Genomic DNA, 19,403 nt, shown 5'->3' on the forward strand with positions numbered 1-19,403 from the left:
AAGAAAAACGTCATAACAAACTCAGGGGTCATTGCTTCATTTCATGTCCAGACAGTGAACCTTTCCGTATTGAGTATTTTTTTTAAACGACTCCCGCACTAAGGAATTTAATCCTTGTGTCGCGGGGGATTTACAAACATACAATTCACATGCACAAAGGCACCCATTGTGTTTTAATGAAAACATTGTGTTTTTGGACTAGCATTTGGGAAAAAGACAGATTGACTTGAGTAAGCCTGGCGAACAAGCGGGAGGCATGTCGTAATTAAGAGAAGTTATGAAATTCGACTCAAACTCTAAGACCGAGTCCGTAATGTGGATATCCGAAAACGAACCAAAGTTCGAGACGTCGGTGACACAATAATGAGGTTGAAGTGGACCTAGGCAGGCCACTAGGCTAGACGAAGTGAAGGCAGGTGGACTAAGGCGGTGACAGAATGGTGGCCAAGACAAGGCAAAAGAAGCGTCGGTCGTCCGGGAGCAAGATGGGTCGATGACATTCTAAAGGTCTCGGGTCGAGTCTAGGTGAGGCTAGCACAGGACCGTAGAAATTGGCACGAGAAAGGGGAGGCCTATACCCAGCAGTGGGAGGATAAAGGCTGTGGATGATGATGATGAAATTCGACTAATTCGATTTTTTTAAGTGATAATTACGTTCATTTGTTTTATTTTGCTGATGCTGGCAGCGAATGTAATGATTAAAGCTATCCGCTTCAATCCTTTTCAACACTCAGATCAGAACACTTTCATTTATAAGTTTATTTATTGAATATATCTTATCATCGGCAGCTAATAACCATTTACAAGTAATAACTATCTAACGTATCTAATAACAATGAATTACAAACATCGTATTAAACATTACAATTACTTTTGGTCCACAAACATTAATAGCAAATGCCTTTCCCGCCTTTTTTGTGTATGTCTGTCTTCTGTGTGTTATGTAAGGAATTAACTCATGTATATGAGGAAAGGAATATAGGCTTTTAATCTGTGGACACTAACCAATAGTAACCAGCCTCTAAATATAACTATCAAAAGTATAAATAAATTGTTTGACGTTCAAAAGTGCCATTTACTGGTCTAATTGATAAAGAATTTGACTTCGACTTTGAAAAAATTTTAGCTCTTTTGCTAAATAAATGTCCGACCTTTAAACCACTTATAAAATAAAATATTCAAACATTCCAGCAGGAAAAAATGGTTTGGAAAACTAGAATTACTGATTCTAAAGTTTAATTCTACAAGTAGGTAGTAAATAAAATGAAAATAGTAAATAAAATTAACAGGACACGAAGGTTCTCTCATCCTGATAACTGAAAGGGAAATTCAGAAAGCCTGTGATATAAAAATAATTTGAAACTCACGCACAACCAGATACATAAGTACCTCCGTAATAAATATGTAAACATACATAAGTATATAATGACTGCCAATTTGTTCTAGGGCGGGTCTGATTACATCGCTCAAAGATTTTAATTAAATTGTAATAGATAAATAGATAAATGAGTTTAGTCATGCTTTACATAATAAAGACCAATTAGATTTGCCGAAAATGGCAGTCCCACATGTTCGGAATGATGACCGGTGTTTAGGAATATTTTCACTTTCAAGGTTTCGTTATCTCGTTAATTTTACCTTTACTAAACTAACATCGTTGAATATAATTGAAATTGTCACCGTTGTGTTATCCCTTGAAAGAACACCACTTTGATTGCGACCTTTAAAGCCAATCTCATGTTTTGAGTATTTCCTCCTGCCCGATTTTTTAATAAGCGCCTATCAAATTTCAAGCCTAGCTTAATAGTGAAATATCCTTTTTAGTCTACCGGCATTACATTTTCTTTTTGACATACAACCGACTAAAAATAAACGTCCTGAGTCCAAAGTTGAGGTCCAATGATAGTTTTCACAAAGTAGGTTTATCCAGTCCATGAAAAATACGGACAATGTGAAAATCTCCTTTTTCTTGAAGGCGACTGAAAGTTTGTTTAGCTGTCGCATAGAGTTTAATACCACTTTCCACTAGTGCCAGTACACAAGTATGTATCAGATGAAAAGCTGCATACAATCAAACAAATTAACTCGAAATGATCCAATTTATTGAAATCAAGCAATATTAGACGTACAAACCTATCAAAAACCAATTTGTAATCGGATAAGTTGCATTTGATTTACAAAATGTCATCACAATTCTGTTCCATTAAAGTTGTTAGTACAAATGTTTATCGAGAGGATTCCGAGGTAAACTGGCATTTATATACCAAGGACAAATGTTTTAGATTGTTTAGGCCGTAATAAGATCATCTCTGATGACCTATTATTAAAAGAAGGTTTTATTATAACAAGTCCTATTATGGTTGAACTGGGTTAACTTGTTTAGAATCAGCGTAACTTTGTTCGTACTTCATGCGTTTTGAGTCACTGATCACGAGCAAAACCTCGATTTTATAAATTTTTGAGTTCAGTGTAACTAAATACAGCAAGATTTTCCAAAGGTTAAAAACGCTGCCCGGTACAGAAAAGGCAATTGAAGGAACATGGGTGGGTTATAATCAGTAAAAGTCTGACACTCCTTTTAGCTCAATCCAACGCAAAATATTAATTTTATTAAATAGCTTTAATAAACAAAAAGCTACGACTATTAAGTGCGTATAATACTTAAAACGAGTATAAAATCTAGTATTATTACTTACTTTTACAACAAGTTTCTATATAAACGATTCAAATTAATCTCAAATATAATAAATCGGTGCCGATTGCAAAGATAAAGTATTAAAGACCATAGTGTGAGAGTGAGACAAACTTATAAAACGAAAGTTTTTTGCAAAATGGTCTGAATATGTGACAAAGACACCCACGAAACCAAAATACCCAATCAGTTAAACTTTTAAAGTACATATCACCCTACTCTAAAATAAGGTTATACTAGTTATTGAAGAGAGATAGCGCACTATACCTTGTATAGTGCTATCTCATTCTTTATCAAGTGCCACAGATTTTGTGAGGTGGTGTTAGGCTACGCAGATTATATTGACGTTAATCTTATCATATTTATGATGGATTTCAACTCCTACGACTGCGAGATAAAACCTCTTTTTATAGATTCTTGTGTTATATCATTAGCGGATTTCGGATATTTAAGGACAGTGTTTTTTACTGGTCGATTCATAGAAATAGTATAATGGTGATTGGTGAACGGTGATTTTTATAGACTTTTCTCTCAGTATGTTTAAATAGATGATGATTGTATGTGTAAGAGTTTCATAAATAATTTGCTAGGCTATTGAAGTAAACTGAATAATCTTTCTCTGATTTTTTCAGTAGAAGGGGCCCGGGGGTTTTTAGTCTGTGGAAGTCCAAAATATCCATCACCGTGACCTCGACGTGGGTTGAAGTCATTAGCGTTTTGCACCGGAAAAAAGGAAACCACTCAAAGGTGATCTCTCAATTAAACACAAAACGTATTTTAAAACAGCTCCTTTCCAAAATCTATCATAACTCCTTATCTATTTTAATGACTGATGTGGGTGGCCCATACATAAATCTAGCGTTGTATATGGTACCATAGACTGGGTCACGTATTAGATAATCCATAGAGCTGTGGTAACGGAACCTCTACATATTTGGTAGTCTATGGTAAGGCAATAAGGATATGACGGTGCATAATGCGTTTGTTTGGCTTCCATATTTATAGCTACACGTTCCGTTTAAATCCATCATGTATTGTTAATTAATTCATATATTGTTTGTAAAGGTTATGAATCCGAATGCATCATTTTTGGGTTATACGATTTCGATTTTGGTTTGCGTAAATTACAAGATGTGTATTTGTTTTATGTAATAATATCTGCTGTCCAAGACTTTATCTGCGTGGTTTTCAAGATGAGAAACACTAAACTAACACTTAAGTTTAATAAAAATTATTATCAAACAAAGTTCTGCTTTCCAGCTTTGTTCTAAAATCATTTCTTAGGAAATTCTTATAAAGCTCTAGCTTGCCTTAAATACTTTACTAGCTGGTGCCCGCGACTTCGTCCCCGTGGGTAGAAGATATAAGTTATGATTGATTGCCCTTTTTTTTCACATCACTTCGCTCCTATTAGTCGCAGCGTGATGCATTATAGCCTAAAGCCTTCCTCGATGAATGGTCTATTCAACACAAAAAGAATTTTTTATTTGGACCCGTAGTTCCTGAGATTAGCGCGTTCAAACAAACAAACAAACTCTCCAGCTTTATATATTAGTATAGATACGCTCAACATAAAGCTTCTACTTTTAAATTCCTTTTGCAAAATATTGTCGAATGTATTTCAATACAAATAGCTTTCAGATTAAAAAAAAACACTGCAGTTCGAAGCCATTTAAAGTTACACAGCCTTCGCCTTAAATAACGTTGACATCAATCAAGCATGTCGCTAATATTTATATAAATTGTAATAAACATTTATCGGGCACTTGTCATTAATAGAAAATGCTTTCAATACGTTGTCTATAAGTGGTTACGTCGGTATATTTGTCATAGTACAGATAAGATTATACACTTGATTGATTATGTTACCTTTTGCATAATACAGGGATCTCGGTTCAATTGGTTGCGTAAAAATTTGTGCGTAATTGGATTTGCAATCAATTGATAGATTATTATAATTATTGTTTGGGTTAAGCTTTTGATTGATACCTACATAGTATGTACGAGTTTTTTTGCAAGTTATTGCGATAAACGACTGTTGGTTTTTTATTGATTGGGTCAGATTGGGGGCAAGTTTTATTCGTGGCTACTGGTTGACTGTGTTGAAAGAATGTTAGGTAACTTATCTGTTGACTTTTATCCGTTGAAATAAGCTGTTAGAATGCTTAGCGAACCTTATTGGAGACCTATGTCCAGTAGGTGCATGGATAAGCTGTATGGCTTAGGTCACCAGGCCAAAACTACTGTAAGCGATCGTGTTTATGTTCGATCTTCGACAAGCTTTGGTCCGATCTACGAATGCTTGTCGCGAGGCTCGGTATCTTTGTACATGTGACTTAAATGTTTGTAAAATCATCTTTGACATAAAACTTAAATTCCTAAGTGCGGGAGTCGTTTTTCTTTACATTAGTAGGTAAACTGGATGGCTATGACCATCAATGGTTTGTATAATATTTTTCGGTAAAGGACAAGCCCAACATACGACGTAGAACGCTGTAAGCATTATTGGCCAAAAGCTTTTCTTTGCTGCAATAAGCAACAAATGGAAAATTCAATTAACATTGTATGTAAATTATCCCATTAACTTCATAAACCGATGGGAATAACAATTGGCGAAACGAAACGAAGCTAACGCAACGATTTGTCAAATGCCATATTGTGATAACAACCAGTTCAGATAGACCTGCAATACTAATACAAATTCATCTGAGGTGTCTTAAATAGTTGTTGGTGAAGGAGGTGAGGTAGGTCAGAGTATAATGGTGACACGGATTATGGTTGATGGGTTGTCAATAAGTAATGTGTAATGCGTATTTAAGTTTGTAAATACGATTGAAACTTGTGTGTGATGTTATCAAAATATTTAGAAATGTTTGAGATCCCTGCCTTTTAGTATTTAACTACGTAATCCTTGTATGTGTTTTGTATTCCGTTTATTCACAGCATCGTCTTCTCATATAAGTGACGTTACATATATCGGAGTAGAGTATTAAGAGAATAAGTCAATTAATGAAGTTAAGAATTGTCTTAACTAGGCCTCCTTAATCAAAAAATATTCTATTTAAGTGAGCTTTGATTTGAGTCCCCTCGAGTACTCGAGTGCATTTGCAGACATTCGGTATTTTTCGAAACTGACCCTCAGAACCCAAAGTCCAAGAACATTCGCACATAATTCACCTTTAATACCAAACGAATTAATTCGTTTATTCGTTCGGGAGCTATAATGCTCACGGACAGGTAGATATGTCAAACTTAACATGCTGTTTTTGCGTCGGGGTAAAAAATATTTCCAAAAAAAATGCTTTTTATAATAATTCATTGTTCTCCCTACTCATCTTCACAAGCACGGAGATACACAATTGATAATTATTATTCCCAGGCAGGCGAGCGAGGTCCCAATATTAAGGAAACAGATCCTCTGAAGCTATTCACTCATGTTTGGGATCACGATATAATGAACAGTATTGTGGCACAGACCAACGAGTATGCCTGGCAAACGATAGCGCAAGCATCCGAGTTACCGGACGGTATCTCGGCGCATTCTCGATTAAATGATTGGGTAGAAACCACTACTGATGAGCTGTACAAGCTCTTTGCGGTGATGATTTTTATGTCGCTGATGGTCGCAGGACGTGTGAGTGAATACTGGAGCACGGGTACCCTGGCCATGCCAGGTTTTCGTAAACTTATGAGTATAAAACGGTACTGGCTACTCATGCGTTTCCTGCACTTTGTCGATAACAATACTATCAGTGTTCATGGTTCCGATCGTAAAGTTGCTAAGATACAACCCATCATTGACCATTGTAATAAAAAGTTTAATAGCATGTACACGCCTCGCAGAGAAATAAGCATTGACGAATCGTTGCTGCTTTTTAAAGGACGCTTGAGTTGGATTCAGTGTATCCGTACAAAAGCAGCACGGTTTGGTATCAAATTTTATGAACTTTGCGAGGCGGTTACAGGCTATTTGCTCAAATTTGAGGTTTACACGGGAAAAAAATATCCACAGACAGGGGACTCTGCGGAGGACTCCTTGTATGGCTTTACGAGCGCAAGTGCGAAAGTGGTGCTAAGGCTCATGCAAAGATTCCTCAACAAAGGTCACTGTCTTGTAATGGATAACTTTTATAATTCAGTTACTTTGACACGATTTTTAAAGTTGAATAAGACCGATGTCATCGGAACTCTGAACAGGCGAAGAATGGGGACACCGAGGGACATACAAATTCTCAACGAAAGGAAACTTCAAAAAGCAGCAGTGGTAAGTAGACACTGTGGTGACGTATCTGTCTTATCCTGGAAAGACGTTAAATTAGTAACCACAGTGTCGACTTACCACAATGCGGACATGTTGCCTGGAAGAAGAGCAGGACAACAAATATTGAAGCCTGTGGTTGTGCACGACTACAATAAGTACATGGGCGGTGTAGATTTAAAAGATCAAATGCTGTCCATGTACTTAATGGAACGCAAAAGGGGGATGAAATGGTACTTGAAAGTGTTCAAACGGCTAATAAATGTTAGCATTTTGAACATTTTTATCATACATCGCGAGAACAGCACAAATCCCCTCAGCCACAGGCAATTCAGATATAAATTGGCGGAGCAACTGGCTCAGAAATACCCAAATTTGACCTTATCTCGGCTAATAAATCCTCCTGCTCTTCTCCGCTTAGATGGTGATAATCACTTTCCAATCTATGCAGATTCTTTAGAAGATCGAGCGGGGAGCAAAAGAAACAAAATTAAAAGAAACCGCTGCGTTCGTTGCTCCTTAAAAAAATACGGAAAGAAGTTAACACCGTTTGCCAGAAGTGTCAGAAGTTCCTTTGTCTCGGTCAATGTTGGATTGAATACCACACTCTCGAAAATTTATAAAATTTTGTCGCTAATGTAGGTATAACTAACATCGTGCCACAAAAAAACCCGACTACGGAAAAAAGCATCTGAAAAGTATGAAACAAGAATATATTCCAGAATCAACGAAATACGGTAGTGAGCATCTCCAGGTTATGGCCGTAGTCGCATGCCATTGTAAGCACTTAAATAAGCACGCATAAATCATAACGGCATGCGAATACGGCCATAACCTGGAGATGCTCACTATACCGTATTTCGTTGATTCTGGAATATATTCTTGTTTCATACTTTTCAGATGCTTTTTTCCGTAGTCGGGTTTTAGTTTTTATAACTTTTATTTTTATTTTTCTCTTTTTGGTGGCTTGTGACAATTACTCAAACTTCACGTTCAGGACAAATACCGTGTCTAGAGCATTTCCAAATAATACGGTCAACACACAAGAGATGGCGCTAGCAGGTCGAACAATTTCTAATTATTCAATCTTTGCTATTTTATTTTTTATTTATTTTAAGTAATATTTGTAATGCCAAATGGTATTTCAATACTCATTGAATCAAAACTAATGCAAGTACGTTATTTGTGAAGAAATCAATTTATTTAGTGCAACTTTTTCTGTCTCATCGGCTTTTTTTTTAAAGTAGCCTATTTTTTATAGAAAAAACTAGCCTATGACACTCCTGGTGTTAAGACGAATCAATCGACACCTCATTTGTCAAAATCTGATGAGTACTTTTTGAGCTACGGTCTAACAACCGATTCAGATACATACATACATACATAGGGTGTCAAACTCATTACCCTTCCTTTTTCCGTAAAGTGGTCATTTTTATTCTATGGTTATTGTCATTATTTAGAAAATTATCCTTTTCCTAGAAATTTTTCCTTTATTTTTATTGTCTTTTTAAGTATTTTTGTTTCCATTGCTTCAATTATAAATTTTGCAAGATCAGATTTTGAATAGAAGGAGGCGACGTAAATTATAATTGATCTTGAAAAATTCAGAAGGAATGGAAACGAAAAGATTTAAAAAGACAATAAAAAGAAAAAAGAAAGGAAATTTTTTTAGATTAAAATAAACCAATTAATTTTTTTTTATTTGTAACTAATTATAAGGAACAACTTTTAATGTTTGTTAATAATTTAATAAATAAAAAGATACAATTTTGTACACGTTTTTTATTTCTAATCCAGCATTAAAGATTTTTCAACAATCAAAAATAAACATCCTGTATCACCGGTCTATGTTATGGCGCGAAATTTAAAATGCTTACACACACATACAAAGGAACGCTCGCCGCTTCCTCGCGCCATTTCATTTCGGCCGTGCATACGACGGTAATTATTACGAGCGTGGGTCAATCACACGAAAGGTTAAAAAAAATACGGAAAGAAGTTAACACCGTTTGCCAGAAGTGTCAGAAGTTCCTTTGTCTCGGTCAATGTTGGATTGAATACCACACTCTCGAAAATTTATAAAATTTTGTCGCTAATGTAGGTATAACTAACATCGTGCCACAAAAAAACCCGACTACGGAAAAAAGCATCTGAAAAGTATGAAACAAGAATATATTCCAGAATCAACGAAATACGGTATAGTGAGCATCTCCAGGTTATGGCCGTATTCGCATGCCGTTATGATTTATGCGTGCTTATTTAAGTGCTTACAATGGCATGCGACTACGGCCATAACCTGGAGATGCTCACTACCGTATTTCGTTGATTCTGGAATATATTCTTGTTTCATACTTTTCAGATGCTTTTTTCCGTAGTCGGGTTTTAGTTTTTATAACTTTTATTTTTATTTTTCTCTTTTTGGTGGCTTGTGACAATTACTCAAACTTCACGTTCAGGACAAATACCGTGTCTAGAGCATTTCCAAATAATACGGTCAACACACAAGAGATGGCGCTAGCAGGTCGAACAATTTCTAATTATTCAATCTTTGCTATTTTATTTTTTATTTATTTTAAGTAATATTTGTAATGCCAAATGGTATTTCAATACTCATTGAATCAAAACTAATGCAAGTACGTTATTTGTGAAGAAATCAATTTATTTAGTGCAACTTTTTCTGTCTCATCGGCTTTTTTTTTAAAGTAGCCTATTTTTTATAGAAAAAACTAGCCTATGACACTCCTGGTGTTAAGACGAATCAATCGACACCTCATTTGTCAAAATCTGATGAGTACTTTTTGAGCTACGGTCTAACAACCGATTCAGATACATACATACATACATAGGGTGTCAAACTCATTACCCTTCCTTTTTCCGTAAAGTGGTCATTTTTATTCTATGGTTATTGTCATTATTTAGAAAATTATCCTTTTCCTAGAAATTTTTCCTTTATTTTTATTGTCTTTTTAAGTATTTTTGTTTCCATTGCTTCAATTATAAATTTTGCAAGATCAGATTTTGAATAGAAGGAGGCGACGTAAATTATAATTGATCTTGAAAAATTCAGAAGGAATGGAAACGAAAAGATTTAAAAAGACAATAAAAAGAAAAAAGAAAGGAAATTTTTTTAGATTAAAATAAACCAATTAATTTTTTTTTATTTGTAACTAATTATAAGGAACAACTTTTAATGTTTGTTAATAATTTAATAAATAAAAAGATACAATTTTGTACACGTTTTTTATTTCTAATCCAGCATTAAAGATTTTTCAACAATCAAAAATAAACATCCTGTATCACCGGTCTATGTTATGGCGCGAAATTTAAAATGCTTACACACACATACAAAGGAACGCTCGCCGCTTCCTCGCGCCATTTCATTTCGGCCGTGCATACGACGGTAATTATTACGAGCGTGGGTCAATCACACGAAAGGTTAAAATTACTTTTGAATATTTGCTTTGTATTTATTATTTTTAAAGTGATTTGAAATGGACCACCGGTTCGGAACCTACTATCGACTGAGAAGAACCGGCAAGAAACTCAGTAGATTACAATTTCTTTTATTTCTTTTCTTTTTTACTGTTACTAAGAATTTTACCTGAGTCAGGGACCTATCAGGGACAAAAATAAAAGGACTAGTTTCTAGCCAATTAAATAATAGATTTTGATACAAATTGAGAGGGCTCGACTGAGATTATTGTCAGTCTGTCAGTAAGTCGAATTACCTATGCTCATTCAAAAACCTCATTTTAAATAGAAATTTAATTTATTTAATATCAAAGGGAGAACAGTCCTCTAGATAAAATGCGACAATGTCAGTCAGTCAAAACATAAATAAAAATTGCATATTTCCCCACATTGCTGTATTGATATAAATCAATAGATTATTATTCCCCAATACTAAAGTGTATCATAGTGTTAGTAAGGTAAGGCACTTGTGGTATTTTTCCCTACAGTTTTGATTAAACCAAATAATTAAGTAATTTTCGAAATTCCTTAATAATTTGTAGAACTTATAATTTTATCGATTAGATCATATTCTTTGGGAAGGTATTGTTAAGTCAGTAAGATAAGGTATTTGTTTTTAAAACAAAAAAAACCTGCCTATTCAAATTAGGTTCCTAAAATTACTTGCAACGTACCTAAGATACAGGAACTTAAGGGTACATAATTCTACCTATTTTATATAACTCAGTATTCTAAACTAAATTAATTTGTTTAGGTAACTAAAATAGATATGTTTTATATAATTCGTTTCTTAAATAATATATAGATACCTATACATATAACTTATTTATCTATGTAGGTATATCTAGGTATCCTAACTAATGAGATCTACTACTAGGTGATATAAACTAAGTTAAGATTATATCTATGTCTCTCCTATTCAAGAGGAATGTAAGTCGAAAAATAATTATGACTTTTTCTATCGCAGTAGATCTACATATATAAAATAAGTTGTTTTGTTTGTAAAAATCGAATGATATTTGATTAAAAATTTGCTTTCTAGTTGAGAAGTAAATTTTAAACAAGTGACGAAATATATGCAGTCCAATAAACGAAGACGAGAGTCAATGTCAAGGATAGTAAAATTTACACAAAGTTAAATAAATGCTATATTTCGATTTACTAATGGTTTATTAATAAAATTTACAACGATTTACAGACGTCAATAGTTTTTCTTCTGTGTTGAATGAAGTAAAGATGTTATTTTCAAGTTTATCTATTTAACAGAATTAATTTAAAGTTCGGGGCAGAACAATTAATACAGAAAACGTTCGAATTTACAATTTAATTTTAAATACAAAATATTAAAGTTTTATCATAACGTACACAAATTATCGATTTAGATTTTTTAGGATTCCATTTAGTTTGAACGAGTTCCTCAGAATTAGTTTTCGGCAGAAAATTGCAATCAAGGGCATGTGATCCGAAGCGAATGACTTGACTAAATCTAAATACTTCCTAAAGTGTAACTTTAAATAACCTTACAATAATTGCAAATTATAATATCTCAATAGCAGCCATTATCACTTAGAATTACTGAAAATATACTTCTACGTTTTATGATTACAGTCCTATGTAATAATATAATAACTTATCTAGCTTGTCTGCCTACATTCCTAAGCTCGGTGAGGAGAAGCCGCGCCTGTGAATTTAGAAGTTTTAGTCTAAGCCTGCCAACAAATTAGGCTTCTTCCAGATTCGTTTTGTGGAGTCTAAATACGGACGTCCTGAATCTACGGCCTGCCCAAACTCTAAATACCAGGGGCTACGGTCCTACCTAGTCTAGCCAAATAATACAAGCTAAAACATTAGCCTACGACTTAACACTATTCCGTAATATCTAAGCTGTAGTCACAGCTGCTATCGGTACAATAATTTAATCTAAGCATTAATCTAATTACTGCAAAGTTTTATCCGACTTTAATCTAGTTTACTGTAAGTTGTCAAACACTGAATGTGATAATAATAACGTTAACCTATTCATAAAATAACCTAAGTCATCGCCCGGTTTATTGTGCTCATTTTCATACCTATCACTTCTCTATAAGATCAACATTACACTTGGAACTCCGTAATAAATCAACTTACACCTATAATTTATGTACTAAACTCTAACATGTGAATGAAATACAAACTATGAGAATAATAAATCATGTTCATAATAAAATATTTTCTGACCCCTTACTAAATTAAACAACGTAAATAATGTATTGCATAATAAATCCAAAACATCGAACGGTATATTTGTCCTAACACATAATCAGTATCAGACATTATAATTATAAATATATATAGCTAGTGAATATATATAAAGTTATACCTAAATATATAATCTCATATGCGCCTCATGTGTATACTGCTGCCAAGTTTTGTTCGACTTTCGTAACGGACTAACAGCGCTGCCTAAGATCCGCTGATAATAAGCCTGCCTGACGCCGCCAACATAATAATAAAACATCTGAAAAATTAAATAAGTTTGCAATAGTTAAATCTAACTCCGCGTCTTCAAGGTTTCATGTGAAAACAGATTCTTCTAATTATAACGATACTCTAATGAGTTAGTACAATTAACACTAACATTTACTGTTGGTAAGCATTCAGACAATACTTCAGACAAGTATCTCTCTTGGTACCAACTATTTGGTAAATGATAGGTGATGTCAGTTTAAGCCATTGTAATCAATGGGATGCGATAAATATGCTAACATGCTTTGTGTTCGTAAAAATGAGTGCTAATCATAAAACTAGTATTAGTGTGTGGAATATCATATTAGAACTGTTCCATTCGAATGGAACATCCTGAATTCTGCTAATAGTTTTACCGTCGAAACGCATCGATCGTGTGAGTTCAGTTTACGTAGAAACCTCATGTGTTTGCTACTCTATGTAATAAACCGCATTATCAAAATGCGCTAAGCGAAAATTTCCAAGATTTTCGACATTGTAAAAATTAGCAGAATCGGGCACCGAATTGCAAAAAAAGTTAAAGAACTCGTCTCGTGCCCAATAACGTTAGTGAATATCGCAATAAAATGAAGAAAAATTAAAATAAATCTATATTAATACCTTGAATTTTAATTATTTCGTTCTAATTTACGGAGGTGTTATTAATACTGGTGAATATCTAGGGTCCATCCTGCGCAGTCCACGATAACGAGTTGGTAAATTGGTGAAACTATTTGTCTATAGTTTTGTAGATAGGACAGGCGGCCATGTTGTTTAACGACGGAACCTTACGGGGTCTGCAGGACAAGCGGTGGCATTAAATACGTGAACAGTTAATTTTAGCTCCTGAAATAATATTAAACAACAAAATACATTACATAAGAATTTAAAAGTATATTTTAACGAGCGGTGTGTATATTCATTCAGACAGTAAGCCGACCCCACTAACGAGTAAATTAAAAATATGTAAAGTATCATTTAAACGTGTAAAATAAGCGTGAAGACTCGGTAAAATCCCAATGCATAATATCAACAATAAATATTCGAAGTTATTGAATGCATCTAAGGTACGAATTAGTAACAATAAGCGAACGTTTTAGAGGAATATGTACAGCTTTACATCAACCCCATTAAGCAAAAGAAGGTAATACAGACAACATTTTCACTCTAAGTGTGGACAAAGACGAAATTAACCAAACCCACATTTTAAAACTGCAATAAAAATGAAGAAGGCAGTAATTTACCAACATGCTACATCCGAACTATCTGAAGCACATACAGTAACTAATTCCATCCATAATGAAAAAGAAATAATTAATGTAAGGTAATGAAATTATTGGTCATGCTGTTGGGATTGGGTAGCGTACGGACAAATGGGGCAAAGGATAATTCACTTTCCACACATAGTTTAGCTACCGAGCTGTGTGCTGTCACAAGAGCAATGGATAAAACACTGGCTACGTCTCACTTTGCTAACATTCAATTTAAACGTGTGCGTTGGCATGACTAGGCGTAGAGTTTGTGTATGGTTCGGTGTACATATACCTAACCTACAAGCGTGGATGTAAAGCCCTTATAGTGTCACTCTAGGACTATTTAAAATCTAGTGATGGTATTCCAATTCCATGTAGCATGTTGCTTGATCATTTTTCGTTACGAAAACGTCGATGATGTGGAGTATTGTGGAGTTATTAAAATTATTTTGTACATTATATAGATATTACACTTATGACTTATCGTACCTAGCAACAAATATCATGTCTCATCATAATTATACCTTCCTAATCATATTTCTATTTGATCAATAATTTTAAGTTCGTATTCTCTTATGTATGTGTAATATAGTATTTGTTTTATGACGCTTATTTAAGTAGTTCCGTTTGCAGTATACTTAATGCTTATCCGTTATCTTATACGATATGTTCTTATATTTAGTTTGTAATTTCTTTTAAATTCCAGTAATAAATTTTGCGCCTTAAAATCTTGCGAGTCCATTGAGTGATATACCTTAAAACGTTTATGTCGCCTTTGTTAAATACGAAGTTTCTTATTAAATCAATAATATATAAATTGTTGTTGTTGATAAAATGTAACTGAAATAAACGTGTGGTTTAATTATAGTCAAAATATAGCCTGCAACTGTTATCAAAACCCTAGGTAGTCCATTTTCATAAATACGAATAACGAATACATACTTAAAAATGAGATATCAATATATGAATAAATCATTATAACTGACTTGTCAGAGAAGTTCTAACGGAACGTAATTTTCTTATACATTATAATCGGTTTCTAATGCTGACTAAGACTGTCTTAACAAAGACTTAAACTATAGATAGAATACCTAGAATTTTTACACTAAGATCCGCCTAGCTAGTAGATCTAGTTCGCCGGTTGACTTATCTTAAAGTAATTTATGGGTTCACTCGAGACTGTTAAACTAAGACCTATCGTTTTACTCGTATAGCCTATAAAACTAAACCTGCTGATAAAGACACCTAGACTAAACGTGATAAACAGACCCTAAACTCTTACCCTAAACCTAATAATAAATATACGAAGAACTATTATACTTAAAATGGTAGATATAAAGACGTTTTATTATATTATGACACCTACACTGTACTATATTCTAACAAATAATTACATATATCTTTCCTTCTAGACTTACTTCCAGTTTTATTGACTAATCTTAAAGTTGAAATAGGATAAACATTTGCAAATTTACTATCTAGACACATGAAACCTAGTGGCAATATCAGCCTGTTGACTAAACGAGACGTACTGATGAAACTAAACTTTTGTAGATCTGGTAATAGTTTAACAAAGACGGTTTAGTAACCTGACGCACACATAACTAAACTTGAAACTATTACAGGTTATAACTATTGCGATTAAGAACTAAATCAGACGTTATTATTAATCTTTGCACTATATATTAAACTTGACCTACTCCACCACTATGAAACTAAAACTATCTGTGATGCTGTTCCTAATCTTATAATGTGGTGTTATTGTGCTATGTTCTTTCCTTATACCACTTCGTTAACCGAGAAAACCTGCTCGTACACTTTCTGACTAAACATAAATAGATATTGAGCTTCATAAGATAATAGTAAACGTTATAATCTAGTAGTGTAATTACTAAACGAAACGTAAGAATTAAGAACTATAGATATAAAGTATGCTAAGCCTAAATCGATTGACTAAAAAATTATATGCATAAGTTCGGTCTTTATAACCATAAGAATATATTTGCCATTGTTCGACATTCCCTAGCTTAAATAATATTCTATATTCTCTACTCTTTGCGCGCTACTTTTTTAATATCCTCACTTCAAGTATAACTTTTTAATATCCTATTTAATCCCAAAAAAAAATCGTCATCTTACTAGCTGACCTATATAAACTTCAAATTTTCCGACATATTATTTACTTAGGTTCATCCTGTCAAAACCCTACCCTATATTTAAACTGTTTGTTAACGACTCAAAACGCCCTGCAACCTAGTACTTAAGCACTACTTACAACTATCAACTGTTCATTAAAATAATCGTTCCTACCTCACAATTTAGAAAAGTAAAATCAATCTTAGACTAAAATTCCTACCTAACCTAACGTGGTGTTTTATATTTGCTGACGCTCATTTGACCTTATTTCGTAAAAAAAACATATTTAATTCCGTTATTACACTTATGTAACTAATGTAACGTATATATTTATAAACGTTAATGCAACTTTATTGATTGCATGTCAATTAAAATGCCTAGACCACTCTTGCTTATTTGCCGTTTTTACGATATTAAAATACGTTAAAAATACCTTCATATCTATTAAGTCTAAGGTTTAGCCTAGTGGACTTACTTAGTAAGTGCTGGTAGTATTTTTACATAATGTTTAGCGTGTTAATCAATAATCAGATTAAAACATAATTAGTATATTTATCCGCATATATACAAATGTATCGCAATAAACATAAAATTAATACAAATTATAAAATACACACTTGTCGCGAAATACATAAAGATAAAAACAACCAAAACCTATTGTCAATAGGTAGGTTAAACGTCAGACATTTGGTTAAATATCCTAGACTAATAAAAAGGTCGAAAACAATTTTGTTAGTTTGACAACAGAATATTGACAACAACACGAAAACTCGAAACAGTTTGGTTATTCTTCAAATATTGTCTTCGACATCTGTTAAAATATAATTTGATAATAATTCTAGCTATTGAATTAAAAATCAAGCTAAGAAACATATTGATCAAAATTGACAAAAACATCGTCATGTATTAAAAAAAACAGTAAGATAGATTTTCAAACGTTCACATGGAAAGTATCATTAAATTTAATGAAAAATTAGCATAATACGCAGCCTAGCTTTATCGTGCGGTTTGCATATGAACACTTTTTGGTACACACCGTTAAAAATGCCTTTTAAACTGCTTTAAGAAGCACACAATCACGTGGTTCTATAATATATAAACATTCATGTGTATAGAAACTATGACAGAGAAAACGCATTGAATAGAATTTGTGTTAGAGAAAGCTGCATTAGCCAAGTAAGAAGCAATCGCGGTTAAATTTAAAATAGCACTGTGGAACATGAATGCATTCTCTTAAAGAATGTTCTATAGCTAAATTAGCTAAGAATTTTGGGCCGATGATGTAAAATGGCGCCCAACCAAACATGAGAATCGTAGTCAACCTGAATGAAATGTAACTTATGGTGCGAAATTACGTATTTTGTTACGACTTACATAAACAATAATAAATATGTATAATTATTAGTAGCTAATGCCGTTAAAGCGTCGTGATAATGAAACAATACCATTGGCGTAATTTTAGTGAATTTTTCTTATTCAATACCAATCAATTTAGTGCTGTCTATACAGTGGAAAGCCCTTGTTTAATCTACCTGTAGTGATACAAATATTGTTATCTACAAACAAGTACAGAAACAAAAACATTTGTTCATGCTTACACCAGTATCCATCACTCTGTGATAAGAAACCATGCAAATTCTTTACATTGCAAATTAATCGCCCTTGGCAGAAAACGTCTATACAATAATTGAGATATCATTATGTTTTTTCCATTCATATGTAAGAAACTTAGGTCTATTCGAATTTCAGACATTTTTTCCTATTTCATTTTGACGACAACTGTAAGATTAGAAGAATGTAATTATATAAACCAGAGTCTTTTAACCGAAATAAGATTATTTATAAACACATACATTGTATTTTAATTTGTAATTACGCAAACTACATTATAATTTATAAATACGATAAAAATACGTGGACGTAAATAATCAAACGTAAGTAAATAAATCAAATAAAACCTTAAATCCTCAATTGCTAAAATAACTGAAATGTGGGTAAAACGGATATAAAACGACATCAGAATTTAGATGGGGAAACACAACCAATTTAGGTTACAAAAACGGTACGCATACTTAACTTAAATAATAAAAAATCGTGTAACACAATAATTAATTTCGTAATTGTAAATATGTAATACCGTATAAATTGTTTGTTAATAATATCTATGTAAATACAGTAAAAGTACTTGTAGCTTGATTACTAATAATAACACAAGTTTATAATAATTAATTAAAAACGATAAAAACATTAAAACAAAACCCATTTTAAAGTACTTACTTACAAATAATGTTTTTGGAAATATACGCAAAATATCTAATAACAATAAGTAGTTATGTAAATTTAATTAATTAAATTCTAATTTATTAAAATAAGTATAAAGTTTGTTCCTGCTTGCATAAATGAATACAAATTGTTTCAGTACCAGTTCCAAAATAAAAACGTATTTTTTTTTTCAACTTCTTTTTATATTACCTATTATCCAGCATCACGTTACCTATTATTCATCATTGTCATTTATTATTAAATCGCTAAAAATACGGATTTGCTTCATAACTCATTATTGAAGTACGTAACGCAGCACTTGGTATAATATTTACATGCTCGAGTGCACTTGGGCTAAAAAATATTTTTTGAATTCCTTGAAATACCTGCCAAGCAACCAACCTAGGCGGTTAAGGCGTTATCAATAATATGCATAATTTATTTTATTATTTTTACAACATAGCGTATGAGCCTACCGTTGTTCAACGAAAACGTGATGCAACAATATTTTTCGACGGTTCAGTATTAGGTATCTTGAATAACCGTGAATTAGAATTTTTCATATACTTCCGCATCAACCTCACAACCACCCACCGTCACCCACGCAAACCAACCTAGTCGTTGAAAACGTTATAAATAAGTAGAATAAATTCTTGTTAATATTTTCATAATTTACCGTCGAGTCAATCCTTAATTGTAAATTTTGTACATATCTAATTTGTACATATTCCAAAATTTTCGTCTTAATACGTTATTTAACATTCGCCATATACTTGTACACCGTATCACGCACGCAACCAATCTTGACGTTTAAAAAATAATAGAATAATTCCTCTAAACATTTATA

At 33.0% G+C, this 19,403-nt stretch overlaps 1 protein-coding gene and 1 long non-coding RNA gene across 2 annotated transcripts; one reads left to right on the plus strand and one right to left on the minus strand.

Annotated features, from left to right (window-relative positions):
* The first annotated feature begins 6,044 nt into the window (after positions 1-6,044).
* Positions 6,045-9,096, plus strand: LOC113506471 (piggyBac transposable element-derived protein 4-like). Its single transcript, XM_026889316.1, has 2 exons — positions 6,045-7,477; positions 8,936-9,096. Exons 1-2 carry the CDS (start codon positions 6,147-6,149, stop codon positions 9,030-9,032), a joined length of 1,428 nt encoding a protein of 475 aa, XP_026745117.1. The 5' UTR covers positions 6,045-6,146; the 3' UTR covers positions 9,033-9,096.
* Positions 9,097-10,448: 1,352 nt separating this feature from the next.
* LOC113506472 lies at positions 10,449-14,265 on the minus strand. The gene is made up of 2 exons (XR_003401731.1): positions 13,527-14,265; positions 10,449-12,918 (listed from the first exon to the last, which is right to left on the minus strand). It is a non-coding gene; the product is annotated as an uncharacterized LOC113506472 (long non-coding RNA).
* Positions 14,266-19,403: the final 5,138 nt, after the last annotated feature.

Source organism: Trichoplusia ni (assembly GCF_003590095.1).
Source record: "Trichoplusia ni isolate ovarian cell line Hi5 chromosome 17 unlocalized genomic scaffold, tn1 tig00000787_group16, whole genome shotgun sequence".
NCBI classification, from domain to species: Eukaryota; Metazoa; Arthropoda; class Insecta; order Lepidoptera; family Noctuidae; genus Trichoplusia; species Trichoplusia ni.

Bases quoted from the DNA above. Each gene is read 5' to 3' on its own strand.
- LOC113506471 (XM_026889316.1), top strand. From the start codon at position 6,147: ATGAACAGTATTGTGGCACAGACCAACGAGTATGCCTGGCAAACGATA. The intron at 7,478-8,935 runs ATACGGAAAGAA...AAGGTTAAAAAA, and splicing joins GTTCGTTGCTCCTTAAAAAA to AATACGGAAAGAAGTTAACA.